We start from the raw sequence: 24,009 nt of genomic DNA on the forward strand, positions 1-24,009 counted from the left end.
ATCCATGTTGTACCACAGAAAAGTGGTCTCAGTTTTTCCCTACATTCAATAATAAAAAAAGTTACAAAATAAGCTATTTATAGTAACAAGGAAGGGAAGTAAATCAATTTTTTTTATTGTAAATGAACAAAAAACGGATCTGCCAAACAAAAGCACTGCAATGCAGAGCAATATACACAAAGCAAAGTCAAATATGACCTTAGACCCCTAAGTGTGACCTTTAAGCAAGTCATCCGAAACCTGCGCTCTGCACGTCGCCTGAGTGTGGTAAACATTTGTGCCAAGTTTCTTTGAAATCCTTCAAGCAGTTCAAGAGTTACAGGGCGGACACAGTAAAGTCATATATGACCTTTGACCCCTAAGTGTGACCTTGACCTTGAAGCAAGTCATCCGAAACATTCGCTCTGCACGTCGTCTCCGTGTGGTGAACATTTGTGCCAAGCTTCTTTGAAATCCTTCAAGCAGTTCAAGAGTTATAGAGCGGACACGAAACAAACTGATATGACCTTTGTCCTCTAAGTGTGACCTTGACCTTGAAGCGAGACATCCAAAACATGCGCTCTGCACGTTGTCTTGGTCTGGTGAATATTTGTGTAAAGTTTCTTTGAAATCCTTCAAGGGGTTCATGAGTTACAGAGCGGACACGAAATTGCAAACGGACGGACAGACAGATGGACGGACGGACATACGGACACCGGGACAATAACATAATACGTCCCTTCGGGCGTATAAAAATTAACAACTAAACGCATATGTATACAACGTACGATTATTGACCATAATATATAACTCGAACATAAACACAAATCTACCGACATGATTCTTAATGCAATCAAATATCGTTATACATTTTGACCAGCAGTTTAGCAATTACAGAATATAAACATGCATCTTTGGTCATACATTTACAACATTGCTCATCCTACAAATCGATTAAAGTTGAATATGCGTTTCATTTAAACAAATCAAAACCAAACGTTTTACTGACCTCAACGTCTTATCGAAATTCTTTTTTTCCCCCATTTTTTTCCAACAAAAGTATATAAAACAAGTAATACAAGTACATAGCATTTCCAAACTTATATAGAAATATATAACAATGAATTAATATATAATATAACAATTTCCTTATCAAAATTCTACAGTATATCATTATACAAATATAATAAATGATAAATACTTTCACACTGTATTACTTTTTTAGAAATTTGAATATCCGGATCGATAATAACTGTTTGCGAGGTAACGAGGCTCTACAGAGTTACGGCGTTATATTCACATACTCACAAACACACAGTGAAAGAACCTTTCTTTTGCATGATACATTCTTCAAATAGTAGTAACAATACATATATATTTCAAAACAATGTATTCCTTTATCATAGTACTGTTCTTACTGCAGCTTTATAAGACGCGGGAAAACACCGACAGTATACAGGAAAGGCATAATGACTTTTAGATATTTAGTCCCGGTTTGTTTTTATCAATTTTAGCGTAACGTCATATATTTTTCATAAGATAAAGTTTTTTCTTATGAATCAAGGGAACAAATATAGATTGTCAATATATATGATTTTTATTACATTGTATTCCTTTTTTATGTAATAAAGTAAAAATGACTTCAATAAACATTTAGTGCACAGCTGTAGTTCGATAACTTTTAGTGCACAGATATAGTTCGATACACGTCATATTTTCTTAACAGCAACTTACACTCCGGGTGCAAGATGGATTTTCGAGAACGTGTGAAAATACAGAACATTTCCGTCTAGTATGCAAGAAAAAACTGTATGTGTCTTCCATTGAAGGTTGTACAAAAGGAATACGGAGGCGGTTAGAACGGCAGCTCGTCCATCCGTACATAAACAACAGAGTAAACAGCGAACAAACTCAGATAAATCTCACTTAACTATACAGTAGCGATGAAGCCAAGTCATAGCTCAATAAGTACTGGTTAATTAAATTCTCCACACAAAGGTGTATAGTTTATACATACGGTTTCCAAACAATGTATAAACAATATAATGTTTTTCTCTGTTTCTGTTTTAATGCTCTGTTGTCAAGAACTTCTCTCCCCAGTTGCATTACACCTTAATGTCAGCTCTGTCGAATATCCTTGCTATATCGTAAGCTGTTTTATTTAAACCACTCGAAGTCAAATTTGCAATAATCGCCACAACGATACCTTTTGGAGGACTAGAATACATCAATTTAGAATCTTTGGCGTCTTTGCATTGATTGCTCTCCAATCGTTCCCATCTCGTAATTCCTGATACTGTATTGTCTGTTGGAAGAATTAACAAGGCACCACTGGCTCCTATAGCAGCTCCTAGATGTGATACAAAGAATTTTTGATCTTTGCAAAATGCACGTTCTGTACTTCTGTGGCACACATTCCAACCAAGACCATAGCCATTATTTGCTATTCCCCTAAAGTTAAGTTCTGGTATGACCACAGGGGTCCACAACATTTTCATTGTTTCTGGTTTCAAATAGCCAGGAAGGATACGAAAACTGATGTCACGCTGCTTTGAATCTTTATAGGCGGTTTTAGAAGTGCTGGGGCTGTCTGTTGAAATAGCAGGACGTCGCGGATGAGAAGCAGATCTGTATGATTTAGCTTGGTAGCTGTACAGCATGGCATTCCCAAACTTAACCAAATCTAATACATTTGAGACCAGACCTCCACCGGCCCATTTGTATGATAAGTCTACATAAGGAGCATTTTCAAGCCGCCCTTTCTTGTTCATCATATAGTGCCTTTGAAAAATAAAATGAAATTAGGAACTGCATATATAGAGGATATTTGTTTGTTTTGAGTGAATATGGAATATATCTCACTTCGAAGTGAGAAAATTTCAAATATTTTCACGAGCGCGTAGCGCGAGTGAAAATGTGAAAATTTTCTCACTTCGAGGTGAGATATATCCTATATTCACGAAAAACAAACAAATTTTCTTCTTATTTTATGCTCAATTACGTTGAGATGTGCATTTTGCAACTATTTTAATCTCAGCGCGGGAAACAGACGCGCGTAAACAGACATGATGTCAGACGTGCTGTGACGTTATAAAGACGCATGCAACATAAAGTTCCATTTTGTTTTATTTTTTGCTGCATAACGATATGAAATTCTCTTTAAGTAAAATAACTTGAATCGAGAAATATACTATAAAGAACCAAGTGCAGCTACAATTTTCATCCTGTTTTAAGCAAATAATTTAAACTTCATACACAATGTAATGAGGGGCGGAGCTATATCTCTCACAGTGTGAAAATATAGATTTCATATTTTCACACTGTGAGTGATGAAATATGAATATATTTAACTGATAGAATACAGTATTTCATTAGTAGCATAGAATAAAAGCTAATACTAAATGGGAAACATCAAATATCACAAATATCATCATTTCATACACTATCTTTCAAATGTGATTGATGCAAAATATTAATTTTCTTCGTATTTTACAAACTCTATGAGATTTTTATCATCAGTACTTTATTCACTTACCAAAGATCAAAAGTGCATTGTGAATTAGCAGATCTGGAGACGTGACCTTTAATCTAATAGAACTGAAAAAATGTTTTATCCCAATAAAAATTCAGATCCGGAAAGACCACGCGCTTAGCGTGCTCATTTGTTCGATGACCAGGCGAGTTACGATCTCCATAACGACTTGTGTCTTAAATCATTTTGTCCACCGTCTCTGATAAATGTGGAGAATTGTCAGCTACTTGTAAAGAAAAGGATGGTGCTGGTACAAACTACAGTGAAATTAAGGTGGTAAAGTAAAAACAACAGCATAAAACGGAAAAATTCACACCAGTAAACATTCATACAAATTTTAGTTGTGTATAGGGAAATTGAACTACAGGACACAACCTATTATTCAGATGAAGTCCTATGCAATTTCGTAACATGTTCAGCCGTGGTAGGGCATCAACTGGTAATAAGGTCATTATATCGGAAAGCAATCCCACGAGATATGATATACATTACCTTTAAAATCAACATAATCTTCTTATAGATATGGTTTATTATTGTTTTTATGAGTTTATATAAATATACACCTCAAGTGACACTGTGAACTCTCATCGGTTAGAGGAAATGAATCCAAGTCAGCGGCCATAACCACAAGATTTGGTCAGGGAGGCCCTTTCATATGAATAAGACTCGAGACCCTTTCTAAACTTGGAACTATTGGAATGTCCATACTTCATGGTTCTCTTCGTTTCGTAAACGACACTACCATGATTTCATTTAAATCGCATCATTCCCGTCACCTCGTCACAATTGACAAGTTTGTGATGTTTCAATCTATTCCCACTAGTGGGTATGAGATACCAGCTTACATACAAAAACTTCGCCTAATCAGGACGACGTCGACACTCGGGAGAGTCCAATAGCTCTACCTATTCTTTGAATAGTCGAGCTAAAAATTAAACAAGGAAATAACAATAAATTTCGTATGATAAAGAGGAAATAATTTTGACAACGGAGGCACCTATCAAAGCGATAACAAGAGTGATGGAACCTATGTTAATCAGTTGGTATTATCATTAGGAAGGCATATGCCAAGTTGCATGCAGTTAGGACTGAGATGTGACCTCTCTGGTAATGGTACCACGACACCGACGCCGAGGCATTGCAACAGCTAAGCCGATGTGCATGTAGTTAAGGCCTTAAGATGTACATATCTAAATAAACACCATAACAGTGAGAGCTAAAAAATACGGAGACATTGGACATTTAAGTTAATTCTGCCAGTTCATGTATCTGTATACCTTCCTCTGTTGTAGATCAAAGGTGTGTGTTCATCCAGGTAAGTATTCTCCAGGCCAAGCTCATCCAACACTTTCTTAAGGTATTTCTCAAAAGGCATCTTTGCAGCCTTTTCAACAACAGCACTGACCAGAGTCCAGCCATGGGTGGAGTACAAGAATTTGGAGTCTATAAATAATATCATACACTTACAGTCACTAAGAGAAATAACAAGAATAATGTGAACACAGTACAACATATGTCCCTGAAAATGCGGGATAAAATAATATAAACACTTAAAAAGGAGCCAGTATCTACTTGTGCATTTGATGGTGTATACTTAGTTTCACTTTACTTAGATTGAAACTACAGGAGTTAAGTACACATATTTAATACAAATATAGTTGCAATATTGTAAAGTCCAACTCAAGAAAAAATAACCGGACATGCAACTACCGATAATAAGCGCACGTTCTATCCATACTGATGATGTATTTGTATTGGAGTTGAGTTCACAAGGTAGAAATGCTGTTATATCATAATAATTATTTTTTGTTTGTTTTGGGTTTAACGCCGTTTTTCAAAAGTATTTCAGTCATGTAGCGGTGGGCAGTTAAAGGGCAAGGAAAGCCTGACAATAAGTGAATTCTATATGAAAGCCATCCTCAAACATTTCATAACGCTGAAGGATTTTCAAATCGGACCAGTATTGAAAAAGATATGGCAGTCTGAAATTTAAGAAAATGGCTGATCATGGAGGCAGCCATTTTAGTATGTTTATGATGTCATTTACACACTGCTGAATTATTTATTTTGCAAAAAACCTTTTAAACAGATTAATTTTTATGTTTCTTGAATGTAACGTGTAAAAAAATGATACTTTCTTTCATTATAGCTAGAGAAATTATTTTATGGAAAAAAGTAAATGCAGTTCAAATATGTATCTAAAAAAATATTAAATCTGCCACATTGTTTTTTGTTGCCATGGAAACAAAATGGCCACCAATTTGACCAAATATTTAAATGCTAATAACTTCCTCATTTTTACTCCGATTTTGAAAATTCTTTCACTTTTTAAAATAATTTAAGAGATCCCAGCTGACGAAATTAACAAAAGAACAACATTGTCTTTCCCTTTAACCTAACCAGTGTTCCTGGATTCTGTACCAGTACAAACCTGTTCTCCGCAAGTAACTGACAACTTTTCCTCCTGAATTATCGGAGGTTGAGGACGAATGATTTCAGACACAATGTCTTTTATCAAATCGCCACGGAGAACATACGCCCAGCCCGGGAATCGAACTTGCGACTCCGAGACCCGTAGACCAAGGCTCTCCCTACTGAGCTAAGCGGGCGGGCTATATACATAATTTAGACCAAAACGGGTCATAACTCAAACAACAGAAAATGGACATGTACATTTCGACAGTATGATCATTTCCACTTAACGTTTATGATGTAAGCAAAAGTTCATTTGATTTGGGTGGAAAATGTAGGTGAGCACAAATTTTGTAATATTGTGAAGTCTAAAAAGGGACGTAACTAAACATAAAAATAATGAACTCTACCTTGTAGAAAATTTCTATTCGTATTTTTCCTTTGACTCCTAAACTTCCATGAGGTCCTGATTTTACCACTCGTTTGTTTTATGCTAAGCGCCGTTTTTCAACATTATTTCAGTTATGTTAGGAGAGGGGGTGGGGAGGGTGGGGGGCGGGGTCAGTTCACCTAAACAGTGTTTCTGGATCCTGTACAAGTATAAACCTGTTCTCCGCAAGTAACTGCCATTTTCTCCACGTGTATCACAGATGGAGGACGAACCATTTCAGACACAATGTTTATTATCAAAACGTCTAGGAGAACATACTCCACGCCCGGGAACTCACAAACCTGCGATCATTAGATCTGTGCTCTTCCTTTTCAGCTACATGTAAGAGTTCGGCTCCTGATTTTTCCAGTCAGTCTAGCAGGAACTCAGTACATGATCCTTTCTTTTTATATACCTAATTTTCTGGACATATTCTGACGTTTTAAAATCATGCTTAAATTGTAGCCATTTTTTTTTTTCAAAACTTGTAGACATAATACGTTTTGACATAAAATCTTGAATTAATGATTTTTTTATGTGTGTTGGCCTATTGGGGTTTGGGGAGGTGATCAAATCAACACAACATAGGCCATATAGTGACATTCTCGCTTTAATGATAAAGGTAAAACATGCGCCTTTGGTAAGAGTTCAAAAATGGTATGCTACGCTCGTAGAATCACGGGCTAGCGAGTGGCTTCCTGAAAAGCTGTTTCTAAATGACATATGATTTTGTTTCTTCTCATGCATTTCGATGCACAAATATAAGAAAGGAAATATACCTGGCTTGTGGACGAGAGGGTCATATTTAAATATTTCAAGACTTTCCAACACTGAAGAATAATGACGTGTAATGTAATATTCATCTAGCAGCATTTCATCTTTTGTTCTCCGCTCTTCATCTGTGGAATTATTTGAAAGCGCTTTAACAGTCTTCTCTATACCAGTGTTGTCTGTGTCCGCCTGAATATAGTTAAAATAACAGGTTATAGTCGCTATGGTATGATTTTGGTCATGTAGTCTCCGTGGCCGAGTAGTTAAGGTAGATGACTTTAAATCACTTGCCCCTCATCGATTTGGGTTCGAGCCTCACTCGGGGCGTCAAATTCTTCATGTGAGGAAGCCATCTGGCTTCTCGGCGATATAATTTCATGACATTTTTGCGTCGATTCGTCGTAAAATCCAACTCACTACCTCCACTAATATCGTTTTCTTAGCATTCCGAGTACCTAAAACCAGGACCTATCACTTAAGTTTATTTGCATTAAATATCGTACATAACATTATGCTTTAGCTGAATTTTTCCATCAAAATCAAAGGTTTTCTTGCTGAGCAAAAGTAGGAATGAAATATTTCATTTCTAAGTCCCGAACAAATTCGCCTTAATAAAAGCTACACACACAATAACTTACAGTCCAGCCTGACAGATACACTTACATGAATCATTAAGTTTTCTTGCTCACAGATTCATACCTTATCATTTATATAATCTTTTTCATAATGACGTATTCCTCCTAAATGGGAGAGAAGCTGTCTGGTTGTAATTTGAACCTGTAATAACAACAGATAAATAAGACAAGTCTGAATGCGGCTGTTATGTTCCTAGCTGAGTACTTATTTTGACTGTGCTTCGATAACGAAAATTTGCCTGTGTAATACGCATATTGTTACTCAATCCTAAATGGCAGATACAGAAAAATATTTCATCCAAATTAGTTATTATATTTGAAAACAATTCGCCCGCTTGCACGCTGTTTTATAAGACTACTTATTGGGAATTAATTTCAAACTTCCTAACATTTGAATTGGATTAAAGATTAAATAACAAACACACTAACTTGATTTTGATAAATACATCGCCGGACAACAATAGTTTGCTTTTCACACCTTACAAATAACATGGATATTTTTTAACAAGCTGTAACATTGACGAAACCAGGTGTAAAAACATTACAGGTAAGTTGACGGGACTGGAAAATCTCATCGAGCTAAACAAAATATTGAGCTAATCATATCGAGGTAATGATAAGCCATTACATTAGAATATTTAGGGAAAAATCGGGACCGACTAAAACACATCCTGCTAACCAAACTAACCGATATCGAGTTAACGATATTAAACTGTATATATAAATTAATATAAATTTCGCAGACAGAGATGCTTGTTGATATATGCAGTTCCTTTTTTTATACACAGCTTATCCGAGTACACTAAAAGAGTTAAGAATGATACTGCTGTAACAGTTCAGCAGATAAAATAACCACTATTAACAATACTTCTGATTTCACAGTTAATCATGACGTTGGAAGATAGGTCTGCTTGTACTCCTCAATCGATTGGTTAATTGATAAAAGATCTGTACCCTTTTGCCTTCCCATGTCTTTTCTGGGAACTCTGGCACATAAAACTGCACAGGTTTGTCGAGGTCAAGGTCACCGCTTTCTAGTAGCTTAGCAACCGCTGCCATTGTTAATGTCTTGCTTATACTTGCTATACGAAATACCGATTGTGGGGTGCACTTCAACCTGTTCTCTACGTCTGAATAACCAATGCCTACACAAAACAAGATGAATTGTACAATGGTCAAATCACCTGATAAAACAAACATATATAGTATTGTTGCAAAATCCAAATTCTTAAAAAGCTGATATCACAATATATTTCATATAGGTAGTTTATTAATAATTGTATACCCGCGTTAAAATTTACCTCCCAAAAACATTTTACTAATAAACTTAATGCATTATCACCTTTATTAACAAAAGTCATACTGAGTCAGTTAGTTTAAGATTAATGTCTCAAAACTGTATTCAATGTATCGGTAGAAATACGAAAATTGGGCATATGTCCACTCTTCGAAAATATAAAATGATCATGTATTAAATAAAAGTCTCTGATAGGCACATAATAAGGCAAAAAATCTAATAAATAAACAACAAAATATTAATACGTCAGTTGACAAGTTTCATTAGGACAAGTTAAGTGTCACTTCTAAGTTACCCTCTGACCATACAGTTTTTCCATCTATTGAAACTGCTATTGCCAAGCCTGGAATTCCAGTTTCATCCTGTAAGAGAAAAGTGTGTTATTGTTAATAGTTTTGATATTGTAAAAAGCAGACTTCAAGTTTCTTCATAGATGATAAAATATCACAAATTTATGATTTATAAACAATTGTTAACATGAGCATCTAGCTACTTCGTAATCTATACTTTCATTCCATGAAAGATATCGATGAAATATTTTTCATTCATATCAGTATATTAAATATCGATAAGCAATCGATAATATTTCATCAAAACGACAAAATTAAGTCGAACATTTTTAAGTAAGTAAATTATTCTACTTTTTTAATTTTCATACAGAAATGCAAACACGAACTACTTTATCTGTTAAAACACTTGTGTAAGCACTTATATTTTCAATGGTGTTTTACAAAAGTTTTATGATATCAAAATAATCCACATTATGTAAAAATGCACAAATTTAAATTTACTTTAAAGTAAAAATATAGCTGATCACAGAAATACCTACATGTTATGTCTTAAAAGGATGCATAAAAATCTCTAAATTAAAATGTTTTCATATTCTTCCTAAAACGTCTAAAGATTTAGACTGTCTTATACTCAACTTAAAGTTCCGTCATTGAAAGACTTTCTTTTATTAAATGGAATAACAAAACACCCCTCTGTAGTGTCAGGACACCTCAGCTATGGTCCATTTTGACATGTTGAGCTTAAAGCTCAATCTAATTCCATTATAGGAATTGTATATGAAAGAATGTATTTTCTGTTTTCTTCTCTGCTATAAAATACAGTATGATATAACATTACAGTAATCCAACTGCGGAAAAACGGTGACAAAAACAACTATTTCGGTTGCACGTATTAGCAGTCTTAATCATTAGGGTATTGAAAATCGCTGATATTTGTTGTCGATAATCATAATTTTTTTGTTCAGGAACCTGTCTTTGTTAGCTAACATACTGTCTCTATCGAACGATTACCCATTCGTGACTTCCACAAGTAATCCATACTGGTCATAATTTGATTTTAAGCGACTAAGGTACGTCGATCAGTGTCTATATAGTTTTATGCATGATCATAAATGACAAACTGACAATGTGGAAAATAATTTTTCGTACCTTCTTCCTCTGCATTAAATCTCTGCTCTGTTTTACTGCCTCAGACAGTGACAATGGTTTTGTGTAATGCCAGTTTTGCCAGTCCGCTGGTATTTCTTGCTGAAGTTCATCGTCTTCATGTTCAGCAACTTCTTTATTGTAAAGCTTTAATCGGAACACACGTCTTTATCGTACTAATTTGTGAGCCTCGTATACATTATTTCTTGCATACCAGATGGGGATTTCCGGTATTTTTACTGGTGCTGGAATATAAGATTCTTTCACTGGTTGTAGGTGAAGATGGGAATTTCCGACCTCGAGGGTAACTGTTTAGGCGATAACGAGGCTCCAGTCGAGTAACCGCCTAAACAATTACCCGAGAGCCGGATATTCCCATCTGCACCTATCACCAGTGACAGAATATTTTTTTTACATACCGATTTCAAGAAATAATAATAACAATAAAATCAATCGAACAGCTTTCTTTTCAGAACTATTTCTTATAGCAGCGTATTTAAACAAAGCGCGGGAAACCAACGTCCGTAAACAGGAAAGACGTCATGACGTTTCAAAGGCAAATAACAATGTTTAGTTCCGGTTTTGTTTCATCATGTGTAAGATGGATTTTTCAAGCACCGGTAAAATATCGGAAATCCCCATCTGGTATGCAAGAAAATTCCATCTTACACCCCCGGGGTGTAAGATGACTCTCGTCCTTCAAATGACGTATTACCCATATGTAGAAGATTTATGCAGTTATTTATATTTTATTTAAAAAAACGGAATAACGGTGCCTTGACATTTCCGCTGTTCCTGATAGTATATTTCTCGATTCAAAACACGTTGTTTTATCAAAAATTCATAATGATACGCTGCAACTGATAAAACAAAACCGGAACTTAACACTGTTATGTTTTTGAAACGTCATGACGTCTTTCCTGTTTACGGACGTTGCTTTCCCGCGCATTGTTTAAATACGCTGCTTTAAGAAATAGTTCTAAACAGAAAGCCGTTCGATTGGTTTTATTTTTATTATTATTTCCTGATATCGGTATGCTAGAAAAAGGTTCCGTCACTGGTTATAAGTGCAGATGGGAATATCCGGCTCTCGGGTAACTGTTTAGGCGGTTACTCGGCTGGAGCCTCGTCACCGCCTAAACAGTTACACTCGAGGCCGGAAATTCCCATCTTCACCTACAACCAATGAAATAATCTTATAGTCCGAACGTCAGGTGAAGTGCAATGGTCTCATATGAAAATCTGTCATATTCTTGAAAGCGTTACGCCCTCTGCAATCTCCCGCCTTTACGTGACATTATAGCAATACGAGTTTATTGGGATCATATTGTCATTGTGCCGCAGGTTCACATATGTTTTAGGTAAATGGCATGGTACCTCGGCGACGTAGACTTATGTACATAATCGAACGTTATGACCGCGTGAGTTCGTAAACATAAAGGTCATGTAGGTGATGATAACATCAACGAACACAAATAACAGACAGCTCTTTATGATAAATAAGTATCAGGGTAGCTGCTTTTCAATTGTCAGTCTCCTTTTAAATACGCCATCCCCACAGTCACGTACTCTAAATTTAACCTGATGGACAAGACATTGGAAATTAAACATCTTTTAATACCCTTACAGATACAGTATTAACACAATCTCCAGCTTTATATTCAAAACATATTAGAGAAAACGCACAAAGATTATAACTTAAGATTGATCTTCTAAATATGTTTACCTTGATAAAGATTCCTCCAACCAATACAGTTCCTGTAACCAGTGCCGTCTTTAAGACATACTTTCCACTACGTTGTGTTTTCTTTATGCTTTCCAGGTAGCCTGGCTTTAGGTTTTTAAGGACGTTATTATTAACATTCCTAATACATTGCCGATGGAAATGATGTTGTATTTGCCGAACACGGAATAACTGCTGATTCCTGAACATTGTCTTCTATACCTGTCAAATTGTACTGAAATTTGTAGTATTTACATAAGAATAACACGGCCATAGCTTGGTAAAAAATGTTAGAAGAAAATCAGGTGAGTTTTAAACATTCGGCGCTTAAAACCAAGGAGTTTTGGTCGGGAGAATATACACTCAAGAACTTTAAAGACCTGTACAATCCATGAAATTGGAAAATTAATCCAGAAAAATATGAAACTAGCATGATAAAAAAATTAAGGTGGTAATTTTTCTGTGCTAACGAAGCGTGACGACAGTTCATGAAGCTCATATTCAGAATAGTTTTTTTCCCGGATATATGGAGATTCTGTTGTCGTTTTCGAAAATGAATATCGAATATCTCCCTGATATCATTTAGTTTTGTTTGTTTGTTTTGGGTTTAACGCCGTTTTTCAACAGTATTTCAGTTATGTGATGGTGGGCAGTTAACCTAACCAGTGTTCCTGGATTCTGTACCAGTACAAACCTGTTCTCTGCAAGTAATGCCAACTTCCCCACATGAATCAGAGGTGGAGGACTAATGATATCAGACACAATGTCGGTTATCAAATAGTCAGGGAGAACATACGCCCCGCCCGAGGATCGAACTCGCGATCCCGCGATCCGTAGACAAAACGCTCTACCTACTGAGCTAAGCGGGCGGGCTTGGTGATATCTTATAGACCATTTCTATCCCTAATACAGTCAAACTGTATACAAAGATAAGCTTGTTTGGGAGTATTAACATAATAAAACGTGGACAGACGAAGTACATGTGATATGAAAAAATAAATAACTAGAACTTTAAATTCATAGATAGTAGATCGACGTACATTTATTTTAGTTCAAATAAATCTGCATCAGACAATTAATTCTGGGAGGTAATTTGTATGAAAGAGATATTGTTAGGCTTTACTGACGCTATTTTTGTCTTCTGATGGCCGTGCATAACCGCCTTTGTTTATCTAACCAGTGCTGGACAGCAACATCTGCACACCAACTCTCGTGAGAACCTGATGACGTCACGCGAAGATCGTAGCACGCGGTTATATTCTAATATCAAAATCCTTTATATTTAATAATAGTTTATTTTAATGACACATATTAGCATTTTCAATAAGCTCCTAAAACATACCGCAGAAAATTTTTTAATTCATCAAAAATCAAAACATAACGAAATCTACATCGCCCTGTTGTTGTTCCATATGTCATGTAACTGCAATGATGGGCAACATGTTGAAGTTACAATTTCCGTGTATAACGCATCTTCACATTATGTATCATGGTTTATTTTATATCTGATAAAAACAAATGGATTGAAAATAAGTCAAAGTTAAAGCTGATTTCTGTTTAGTTTTTAAACAGGGTTTGTTTAAGCGTAGATATTCATAACAGTATATAAATGTATGAATCAAAGATCACTCTGATGATCTTATGAATATTTTATGAAATAGTGCATATTTTTCTATTGAACTTATTACATCTGCGGATATCTCTTTATAATTTTAGCATGTGTAAATGTTGAGTTCTGCTCCACACGGGGCTAGAGGGAGTGGACGGTAGCATGCATTTCCATTACCGTCAATGAACAGGCTCAATCAAACCGAGCCTGCAACATTTTCATTTTTCTTGTGTTGAGCGACCTGTGAAGTTTCCACTTTTCTCTATTTTATTATAGCTGAATAACTGACTTGTAACTGAACACTTCTTTGGCCTCTTTATTAGCAATATAGGTACAATGTCAGAATTGCTCTATAAACTGTTTCAGGGCCTTGGTAGAAGTTTGGACAGAACAATTGTCTATTCAATTATTGTAAGGCAATAATGTATACAGTACAAGAAACGTAGAAGTTCCACAAAAATCAGGTTTTCAAACTTTGCATCATGCTAACGGGTTCTGTTTAAAAGGTTTTGGTTCTGTTATACATTTTTGATTGCATCCAGCCGTGTCATTTAGAAATACAGATAAACATAAATGTTTTGATGTGATGTGATATGAAATTCCTTACCTAAGTCATTAGTTTGGTCTTGGCCCTATGGCAGAGTAAGGCCCAGACCAAGGCTTCTCCCGTGACATGTTCATTCCACATTCTAAAAGGTACACTAGACTATTATTTTAACCCGCTAAACCATGGTGGAACTTTCAGAGTAGGCAGATCAATTAAGTTATCAAGCAGAAACACTGTTCTATTTTAAGCAACAGTGACCTTGACCAGAGTGACCCCTAAAAGTATACCAAACCTTACCTTTGATAAAAATTGCCTAAACTTTAATGAAAATAGGTATACTCGATCTAAAGATACTGAACATATTTTTCTGTTTTCAGTAACAGTGATCCCAAGTACAGTCAAAGAACATTATTCACTTAAGCTTGCTATACATCAAGTTTGGTGACATTAAATGTTATTAACTAGGAACCGCTTTTTTGATGATCAGAATGAAAAACTATCCATTTCCAGTAACTGTGATCTTAAAATTTGAATTAATGGCATTGAAATGACATTCTTATCCAAAAAAGATTACGTCCTGACTGATATTTGCACAAAGATCAATCTGTTTCACAGCACAAGAGATCACTTCGGCCCTACGCTCTAGACCACTGAACCAAAGTGGAACTTTCAACCATTGTTCTACTTTTAGTTACAATGATCTTAATATTGACCATTACCCGAGAGACAGCCAAATACGTTCTAAACCCTTGCTACCAATACATAAGTTTGCCGACACATAACTTATGAAATTAAGCTGAAAGTTTACATATTGATAAATTGTTCTAATAACTTTCTGAAACTGTGCTGATGTAAAGTACGTTCAGAGACAAGAAAAGGCCGCAGTATTTTGATATTACCCAATTCTTTTTAATACTTTTTGCTGAAGCACCAATGTTTTTGTCTTCATCTTTCTGTAACAAGATACGCTCCACCTGGACCCGAAATCAGACCTCTTCCTCCAAAGTTGTTTTTTTTGTTTTTATATTATTGCGTTTATCATCACACCGATAAAATTATAGGTCACATGGCAACATTTTGAAATTACAACACTCTGGCACAAGCATTTGTTATCAGAGTACATTACTTTTATTATAGTATCATAAAGAAAATACAAAATGTATTGTATGCCTAGTTTCCTTGAACTGTGTTCATAAGTTATAGAGTCTAGCTCCCGACATGAAACATTACTGACGGACCGACAGATGCACGCGCTGTGATATAAAACGTTTCATTAAATGGACTTATAAAATATTGAACATTTTACAATATATTTACATGTTTGTATTTACGTTATATTTTTGACTGTCACAAGCAAGTAAGTAGGCGGATAGCTGCTGCAAAAACGTAATGGAGGAACCAGTTCTTAGCGTATTCCTCATAAATAGTGCTCAGCAATAGGCTTAATTCTCAATAGTCTTAAATGCAAAAACACTTTAACTGTATCAGGCTTTCCACTGCCACTTCAAAAAAGGTAGGGCAAAAGTATGGCTAAGTGGTTTTAAAAAAAGAAGAGCACAGTCGAAATTTCTGATATTAAAAGGTAAGGATAAAATTGGAATTTCTTACCTTTTCGCAATCTACATGTACTACAGTCTTATTTTACTATCAGATAAGGTAAAGCCGTGTTAGTTCTTCTATGCTTCAAAGACAGAAACCTGAAATATTTGTTTTCTTATCAGTTCAGTTAGATAACAAAATATTTAACTTACATACAGTGCACTTCACAAAGTAGTTAGACAACGTTCAAGGCACCTACAGATACAATTTAATTCCAAACATGATAGAAGTGTGTAAGTCATATAAATAGCTTTTGCATTTTGCCAATTATTATAGTAGTATGGTATATTTAGCATATAGCGAAAACATTGTTTTTAACGTTCCAGTATATGTATAGCGAAACTCTGAACAATATGGAATTTGCAATAACAACAACAACATAAAAGCAACAACAGAAAAAAACAAAGAAAACAGCAAAAACAAACAAAAATAATACGACAAAGACCGACATTCATTTTCAAAAGAACCTGTGTTAGGTGCCATATTTACTGAACTCCTGGCAGCTAAAAGTTGAGCAGGTAGTGTCCATTATATAAACAACTGACACTGAAATAAATCAAGAGTAAATTTTTTCACTGGCTTAGATATGATCTTCCTTTAACACTGTTGAGGTTTGGTCACTAAGAAATAAGGACAAGAGTATTTTTGTTTCTAGACTATCTCAAGAATATGTGACATCAGAAAAAATGTCCGGGTAAAACATATCTAAGTGTCGGGAATCGAACCCGGGCCGCCTCTGCGATAAAAAAAATCATACCCCATTGACTAAATTACCACGAAGGCACTCGACCTAAACGACAGTGAAATATAAAGCTTTATAATAAAAGCAGTTGACCTCCAATATTCCGGTACAAACGCTTTGTAATTCTTTATGGAAAATTTAGTAAAGCAACAACTGATTATATGTGTTTCCAAATCATGTTATCTGTCAGTATCTAGGTTTCAACGCCTTAAGAAATACAGCAATTACTACCGGATATTAAAAAATATTCTCTCTCTTTTTTGTTGTCGTACGATCTGGAGGCCAATGCCTTTAATGTCCAAGAACTTTAAGATAGTCGTATTAATATACCCCATTACCAAAATCATATTAGAATGATTACAATTGAGAAGTTTTTACACAGCAAAGAGTTTGAAAGGACTTTTAAACTATAAGGTAGTAATTCAGAAGCTTATACTAATCAAAGCTAATGAAAGGACGCATATACATGGTTATACATTTACGAGTACGATTAACATATATAAAGCACATCTATTATTTAGTATATTTAAGAAGTAATAAGTATCAAAATTAGGTTTATTGTAGAATAACCCGAGTTTGGAGTTCTTATGTGTCTGAATATATCACGAAGGCCGAAGGCCTGTGTAATATATTTCTACGCATAAGAACGACAAACGAGGGTTATTCTACGATAAAATTTATTTAGATACTTATTATTTCGATTCTAACACGACTTACTTCAAACAACGTTGGACGAGAATCAGAGGATTATTTTCATCAAACGTAAACTACAACTGCGTGCTACGCCGCATTATAGCCGAACACGGTCGGTGCGCGCGCTGCATAGTTCGAGGTCGGTTTATTGCAGAAAAACCCGAGATAGATTTTGCTCTACGAGTATGTAGATTATTAGCTTGTCGTGTTAGAATTAGTTATAAGCCGCCATCTAAGCACCAAGTGAGTAACAAAGCAATGAAACTTCTGTGCACTGCATTTTACTGGGGTTACAGTACATGCGAATATATGTTTCATGCATTATTTACTTCTTTTTCTTTCTTTTTTCTTCTAATAATACCTTGCAATTAGTTTGCTCTGCAACTCTCTAAGGCACCAATTGCCTTCTCAAGCCTTGACCTAGAAACATCAAGCTATACTTAATGCAATATCCATGTCTTTAAAGTCTTTTGTCTTGATTGAAGATGACAATATATCATTGACTTTTCTAATCAGCCCATTTGCAGTAATAATATCTTGTTGAAGTTCTTCCTCACATGTTTTTACTTCTCCCTCTGTTTCTGAGATCTTCCTTTTCCTGTCTTCATTTTTTGCACTGATACTAATTCCATTTCTTTCTGTATTTTCTGTTCTAAATATGCTCTTTTAAGCAGCTCTGGTTCTGACTTTTATTCTTCCAATCTTTTCAAGTATTTCTGGTGTGACTACTGACATATCTTACCATGTTCTTTGAAATGAACACATCACATATATGACGACCATACTGTGTCACAATATCTCTTATAAGCCTCAAAGCATTCAAAACTTCTTCAGACAGAGAAGTGTATTCTAGCGTTAACAGTTTTTATATTGATGGACAAAGTTCTGTCGACGTTAGCAATTCCATGCTCCAGACTTAAAAATGAAATAGCAATTTTCTGCATATGATTGGAACTTTAGAGTTCATGTGACTGCTCTTATGCCAAAAAACTCATTCAAGTAATGACCTATACAAAACTTTACCCTCTGTACACATTCCATTCATTACAAACCATTGCAACCACATCTAGTCGGATACTTAGCATTTCTTTTCTACAAGTTGTCCAGGTATTTCATGGCTGTGTTCTAGTTCTTCATTTCTATATGCAGACACTGAGCATATTTTACCGCTTTCTTGGTTGGAACAGTTTCCATCTCAAAGGAACTGCCACGTGTTTGTAAAAAGTTTGAATCTCTCTTTGGATTGGGTTCCTTTTCACCTAATTCAGTTTTGCCAACACCATCTTACTCTCCAGTGTCAATGTCTTTCAAACCAAGCAGGATCTGTCCACTAGCTACAATTGTACTTGTAGCATTTCACACCACATCGTTTTTTGATTCAGAAGGTCTGCTGGCTCTGAGTGTAGAAGATGTATTAATGGCTCATTTTTGTTGAAACAGTGCCAAGAAAGGGTCAAACAATTACCTGCAGTTGATAACAAATAAGAGCTAAATGAACATGCCTTGACATGACAGTTTATACAAATCTTTTTGTACCTTTCATTCATTTTCAACTTTAAGAACGACAACTATGGGTTCTCTCAGCTAAAGCTTCACTGGAAATAAACAAATTATAATCGATGTAACTCATTGCCCGAAAGTGATTATCAGTTCTAGCGCACGGCAAAAATATGCATATTTTTGCATGTCCGCATGCATTTAGTGTACAATATGCATAAAATACTGACTAAAGGTTAGGGTTAGTATCACCACGGTTACAAAATATATACATTTAAGATATTTTCGTTCAAATTTAGTTAATCCGGTATGTACCGGAGACTGTAATTTATACCGGCGCTCCAAGTCTGCATTGAGTCACAGTCAATTATAATAGCGCTTAGCAATGTACCAAAACTTCCTTCATTTTAAAGAACTACAACTGAGTTCAATATACCATAAAGTATTTACCATTCTATCATTATTTTGTTGAACACTTAGAAAAGGCACCATACATTCTTCAAAAATGGACTTCACTAATGCCGACACATACTTGGAAATTTGACATTTACATTTATCTGAAAATATAGTTTGGATAAGCTTTTTAAAGAGAAATGAAGTATGTTTTATATTTTGTAATAATAACGTTTTCTTTTTAATAAAGCAAAAAGTTGGGATAATATGGCTACTTTTGAAAAAAAAGTTGGGCAAAGAAGGACTCAAATAAAAAAGAAGGAAAAAGTAGGAACAGTAGGGCATGCAAGAAAGCCAGCTTTAATACAAAAAAATTCAAATAACATTCACAAACATTTGAAATTTTAATAATAAATATTATAGTCCTATGTGTCTTTTAAACAAAACGGTCTTTTTTTATTTTCTGCATGCAAATGCCACGACTGGTAAAGGACTGGTTATAAACATAAATATCAAAAAGTAAAAGTAAAATGCACTACGTTTAAAGTGATTACATTTCCTACAGTAGCAACAGCAACCACGTTTTTTTAGTTTTGATTACAAGTATAAAATTATATGTTTTTGGTCTCTTATATGTGTATAAATGACAAATCATTTGTGTCTTTGAACATAAATATTTATAATAAAGCTTTTAGGGGGTTAAATTCATGTCCTAGATTTTGACAAATAACAACTTTTTCAGGTTTTTGTGCAAAAGTGACCGCAGTTTATTGCATTTTTTCTGCTACATGTATTTGATTTATTTTAATATGACTTATTCATTCATTATAAAGGAATATTTCCCTAGTTTCTTTAGAGAGATTACAAAGCCTTTCAATAAGGAAGTATAAGTGCAAATTTAGCCCCATTTATATACATGGTACTTTCACTTTGGATATAATTTCTTATCTGCACATTATTAAGTCTTAAAAATCATACAATATTTTAATACCCTCTATGTAACATAATAAGATAGGTTTAAAAGCAAAAGCGAGCATTTCATTTTTTTTGTGGACACTTTTTTTGGAAATTCTGAATTAAGGTTTTACAAAAGTTATCTTTCCTGTGGTTATTGCTATCTACAGCACAAAATAAATGCTTTAAATGTAAAACAACATGGGACATAAATGACCAAGTCAAATCCTCACTTGTATAAAATATTAAAATTAGGACGAATTTACTTGGGGCGAAATTACATATTTTTGCTAGAATATTTTATGATATCGTCATTAATAATCTATAGTCTAGACATATAAAAATCAACACCTACTATGTATAGTTCAGCAGTATGCCGACTGTCAGGTTAGTTAGCAGCATATCTCTTTTCGTTTTCTGAAGAAACTAACAAACTGAATACGTGACATGCAAATTCGTGACAGAGAAAAAGGGGAGTAACTATTTTAAACAAATGCAAAGGATCTGAAGCTCTCAGTTGTATCCGGCTCGAAGTCCTTGACAAATGTGAGAGAGCATATTGAGTATAATCAGATCTATTTAATTCGCACATACACACATTATTGCCCTGCAAATCGAAGGTCATTTTGATCTAAGCTGATATACTGTCTTGCTTTGACCTAAGCTACGTATCTGTACGCTTATTCGGCTTATAGCTATTAGGGATGACTCATTTTATGATTTGCTATTTTGCAGTCACGCTGTCCTAAACGTCCTATTATTATGTACTCTTAGCCAGAACTTGAAAATTATTTTAATAGATTTTGATTAAAGTATTATTATATATATTATATTATACAAAGTTTATATAGCGTACACATTAAAAGGCGCTTTACATAGTAGGTTATAATGCAATGAATAAAGCTGTATGTATTTTAAGTACATGTTTACACGTACAACATTGCAGTTATCATAAATATATATTTAAGATAGTTGACCCGTGACGTCAATTGACAAGTTACGTGCTCTCGGTATATGAGTTCGGCATTCTACGTTTTTTTTACGGCAAAGAATATACGATTTGAGCTACATATACGTCTGATGAATGCTAAATTGTCAAACGAGAATACGAAATTACAAGGAAATTGCCGATTGTCATTACAGGTCTACTATCTAACCTACTTATATTACAGACATACGGGTGCGAGTCGAAAGGTCCACACTAGAACCCACTTCCACCTTTGTTTTAGTCACCTCCCTCCCCCCAAATCCCTACTTTAACTGTGTCATGTCAACCCTTTGAAAATTACCTATTCAGCGTTATCAACGGATAAAAAATAACAGAAAGAACCTCAAAGTTCCAAAGATAAAAATACATTAAATAAAAACGCTGACATAGACATACTTCTTCAAATAAAACAAAGTATTCTAAATGTGAATTTGAATTTTGCAAGTGTTGTTTGTAACAATAATTGAAACAAAAAATACTTTGTATTCATTACTTGTTTTTATTTAGTTATCAAAATGTAATTCTAACACGATATCAGACCTTATATATATATAATTGAAAATAACATTTTCGCAGTTGTAATTACCTTATACTTTAATCTAAAATTACTGAATATCGGAAAATTCCGTAATTCAACGCTTCCAATCGTGGAGAGGTGTTTATAATATAATGACGTATTGGCCTAAAACGAAGTACTGTAAAATGCGAAGAATTTGCGTGGTTAGAATAAAAAAAAAGTTGTAAAAGAAACCGTTGTTCACATTGCGCGCGTATTAATACTGGGACATCATTTACGAGTCACGTTACAAAGGAGACATTCAATTTACGTCACAACATGAACTGTCAAACTAAAAGCGTGGTGTACTTAATAAGATGCAAAAAGTGCAACATGCAGTATGTCGGACAAACTATGCAACCTGTTTCCAAACGTATGAACAGCCACAAATTTGATATATGTAATTCCATTGACTCTGCATTCTCTTCCAATGTTGCTACACACTTCAATGCAAATAATCATTGTATGAATGACTTCTCATTTATGCCGACTGTTATTGTGAAAAGTAATATTGACCGTCTCTGTAAAGAAACTTTCTGGATCCATAAACTAAAAACAAAAAGTCCAGAAGGATTAAATTCAAAACTGCTATTTACAATAGATTAATTTCATGAATATTATGCATGTGCAGTTGTGCATTTACGCATATACTCTGGGTACTATTATAATCTTACTACAGGAAATTTTTGGTATTTTCATATCCGGGATAGTACCTTGTAGATATAATTTTATGTATTTGCATTTTGATATTTTGATTAACGTTTTCCCGCCATTTGACGTTACGTTATAAGTTTTACGTAACGTCCGTTGTTTATATTTGTATGTGTATTGTCCTGATGAAGGCGTTAGCCGAAACGTTGATGAGATAAAAAAAAAACTATACATAATACGTGTTGTTGTTGAAATACCTATCGCGTGGTTAGAATCGAAATAACAAATATGTTCCAATAAATTCATCAGTTAATAAATTATGGAGCGAAAAATTAAAACACTTGTTCTTACCACTCGTAATTTAATTATTATGCAACCGAACTCCTGCCCATATTTTATTAACTGATGAAGTTATTGGAACATATTTATCATTTCGATTAACACAGCATCTTATATATGATACCAACCTTGCAAGAAGGAAGGAAAACGTACGATTCTGACAGTTTACATATATCCAATTATATTGTTTAATCCACTTATTCTGTTAAAAGCTTTCTTATATTAATTATTTCTTGACTCACTAAATTAAGCAACAATGAAAACAGTTCATACATTTATTACCACGAATCACTTGCAATATATTTAATATTAAATGATAATTATCGTAAAATTGTGGAGATATATGGCCGCTATATGGTTCACTGAGTTCCCAACGGTGGCTACAGTTGAACCGATTTGAAAGTCCTACCAGTCTGGAAGTTCGGGCCCGCCTGTCTTAAATAGAAGTACCTGCCTAATACTGGTGCTATAATATATTAATAATATATTAACGTTATCATTACGAAAACAGTCAGCACTATATTTTGTTAGCAACTGTACGACACTCCAAAGCACTAAACGCATAGCAACACCATTTCAACGGTTTCAGAAAAACCTGCATACGGACACGTGCATTTCAACCACTACTGCATACAGTGACACGTGTATTTCGACCCCTACTGAATACGGACACGTGCATTTCGACCACTACTGCATACAGACACGTGAATTTAGACCCCTACTGAATACGGACACGTGCATTTCGACCACTACTGCATACAGACACGTGCATTTCAGACACGTGCATTTCAACAACTACTTGAAGCAAACATAACACCAAAATAGCAATCATGTAGCCAAAAATTTAGGGGGTACACAGGATACGCCTAGTACTATGACTATGCGAGCGAAATCCCTAGTCCCTAAATTGCGTTTTAATGAATTTGAATTTTGAAAAGCACCAGTTATAATTTACTTTTTGTAAATGATAATGTTACACACTATTTGGTAATCTAATTGCAACCAATGTATGCACGTATGCATTCGATATTAAGAGAATAAGGCAGATTCTGTGTATATAACTTAACGATCTCTCACCCTAGGTATCCAGTAACTTAGGACTTTCGTAGTGAGAGGTGCAGTAAGTGGAAGGACCGAACTCCCAGACCGCTAGAATTTCCGCCACAATAAATTTACATACATGAAATTTATCCGCCAAATTCTAGCCCATATAATTAATAAAGCCG

General features: G+C 34.8%; 1 protein-coding gene across 12 annotated transcripts; it reads right to left on the reverse strand.

Annotated features, from left to right (window-relative positions):
- Positions 1-755: 755 nt before the first annotated feature.
- On the reverse strand, positions 756-20,740 carry LOC123535233 (serine beta-lactamase-like protein LACTB, mitochondrial). 12 transcript variants are annotated; one of them, XM_053519176.1, is made up of 12 exons: positions 20,605-20,740; positions 19,353-19,459; positions 17,767-18,801; positions 15,980-16,068; positions 12,219-12,437; positions 10,496-10,639; positions 9,352-9,418; positions 8,714-8,904; positions 7,824-7,901; positions 7,133-7,313; positions 4,789-4,954; positions 756-2,760 (listed from the first exon to the last, which is right to left on the reverse strand). In XM_053519176.1, exons 5-12 carry the CDS (start codon positions 12,423-12,425, stop codon positions 2,085-2,087), a joined length of 1,710 nt encoding a protein of 569 aa, XP_053375151.1. In that variant the 5' UTR covers positions 12,426-12,437; positions 15,980-16,068; positions 17,767-18,801; positions 19,353-19,459; positions 20,605-20,740; the 3' UTR covers positions 756-2,084. The 12 variants fall into 12 exon arrangements, with proteins under 12 accessions (XP_053375151.1, XP_053375148.1, XP_053375144.1 ...); XM_053519173.1 differs by having other exon boundaries at positions 12,219-14,513; XM_053519169.1 differs by lacking the exon at positions 17,767-18,801 and adding an exon at positions 18,942-19,000.
- Positions 20,741-24,009: the final 3,269 nt, after the last annotated feature.

Source organism: Mercenaria mercenaria, chromosome 12 (genome assembly GCF_021730395.1).
Source record: "Mercenaria mercenaria strain notata chromosome 12, MADL_Memer_1, whole genome shotgun sequence".
Lineage (NCBI taxonomy): Eukaryota > Metazoa > Mollusca > Bivalvia > Venerida > Veneridae > Mercenaria > Mercenaria mercenaria.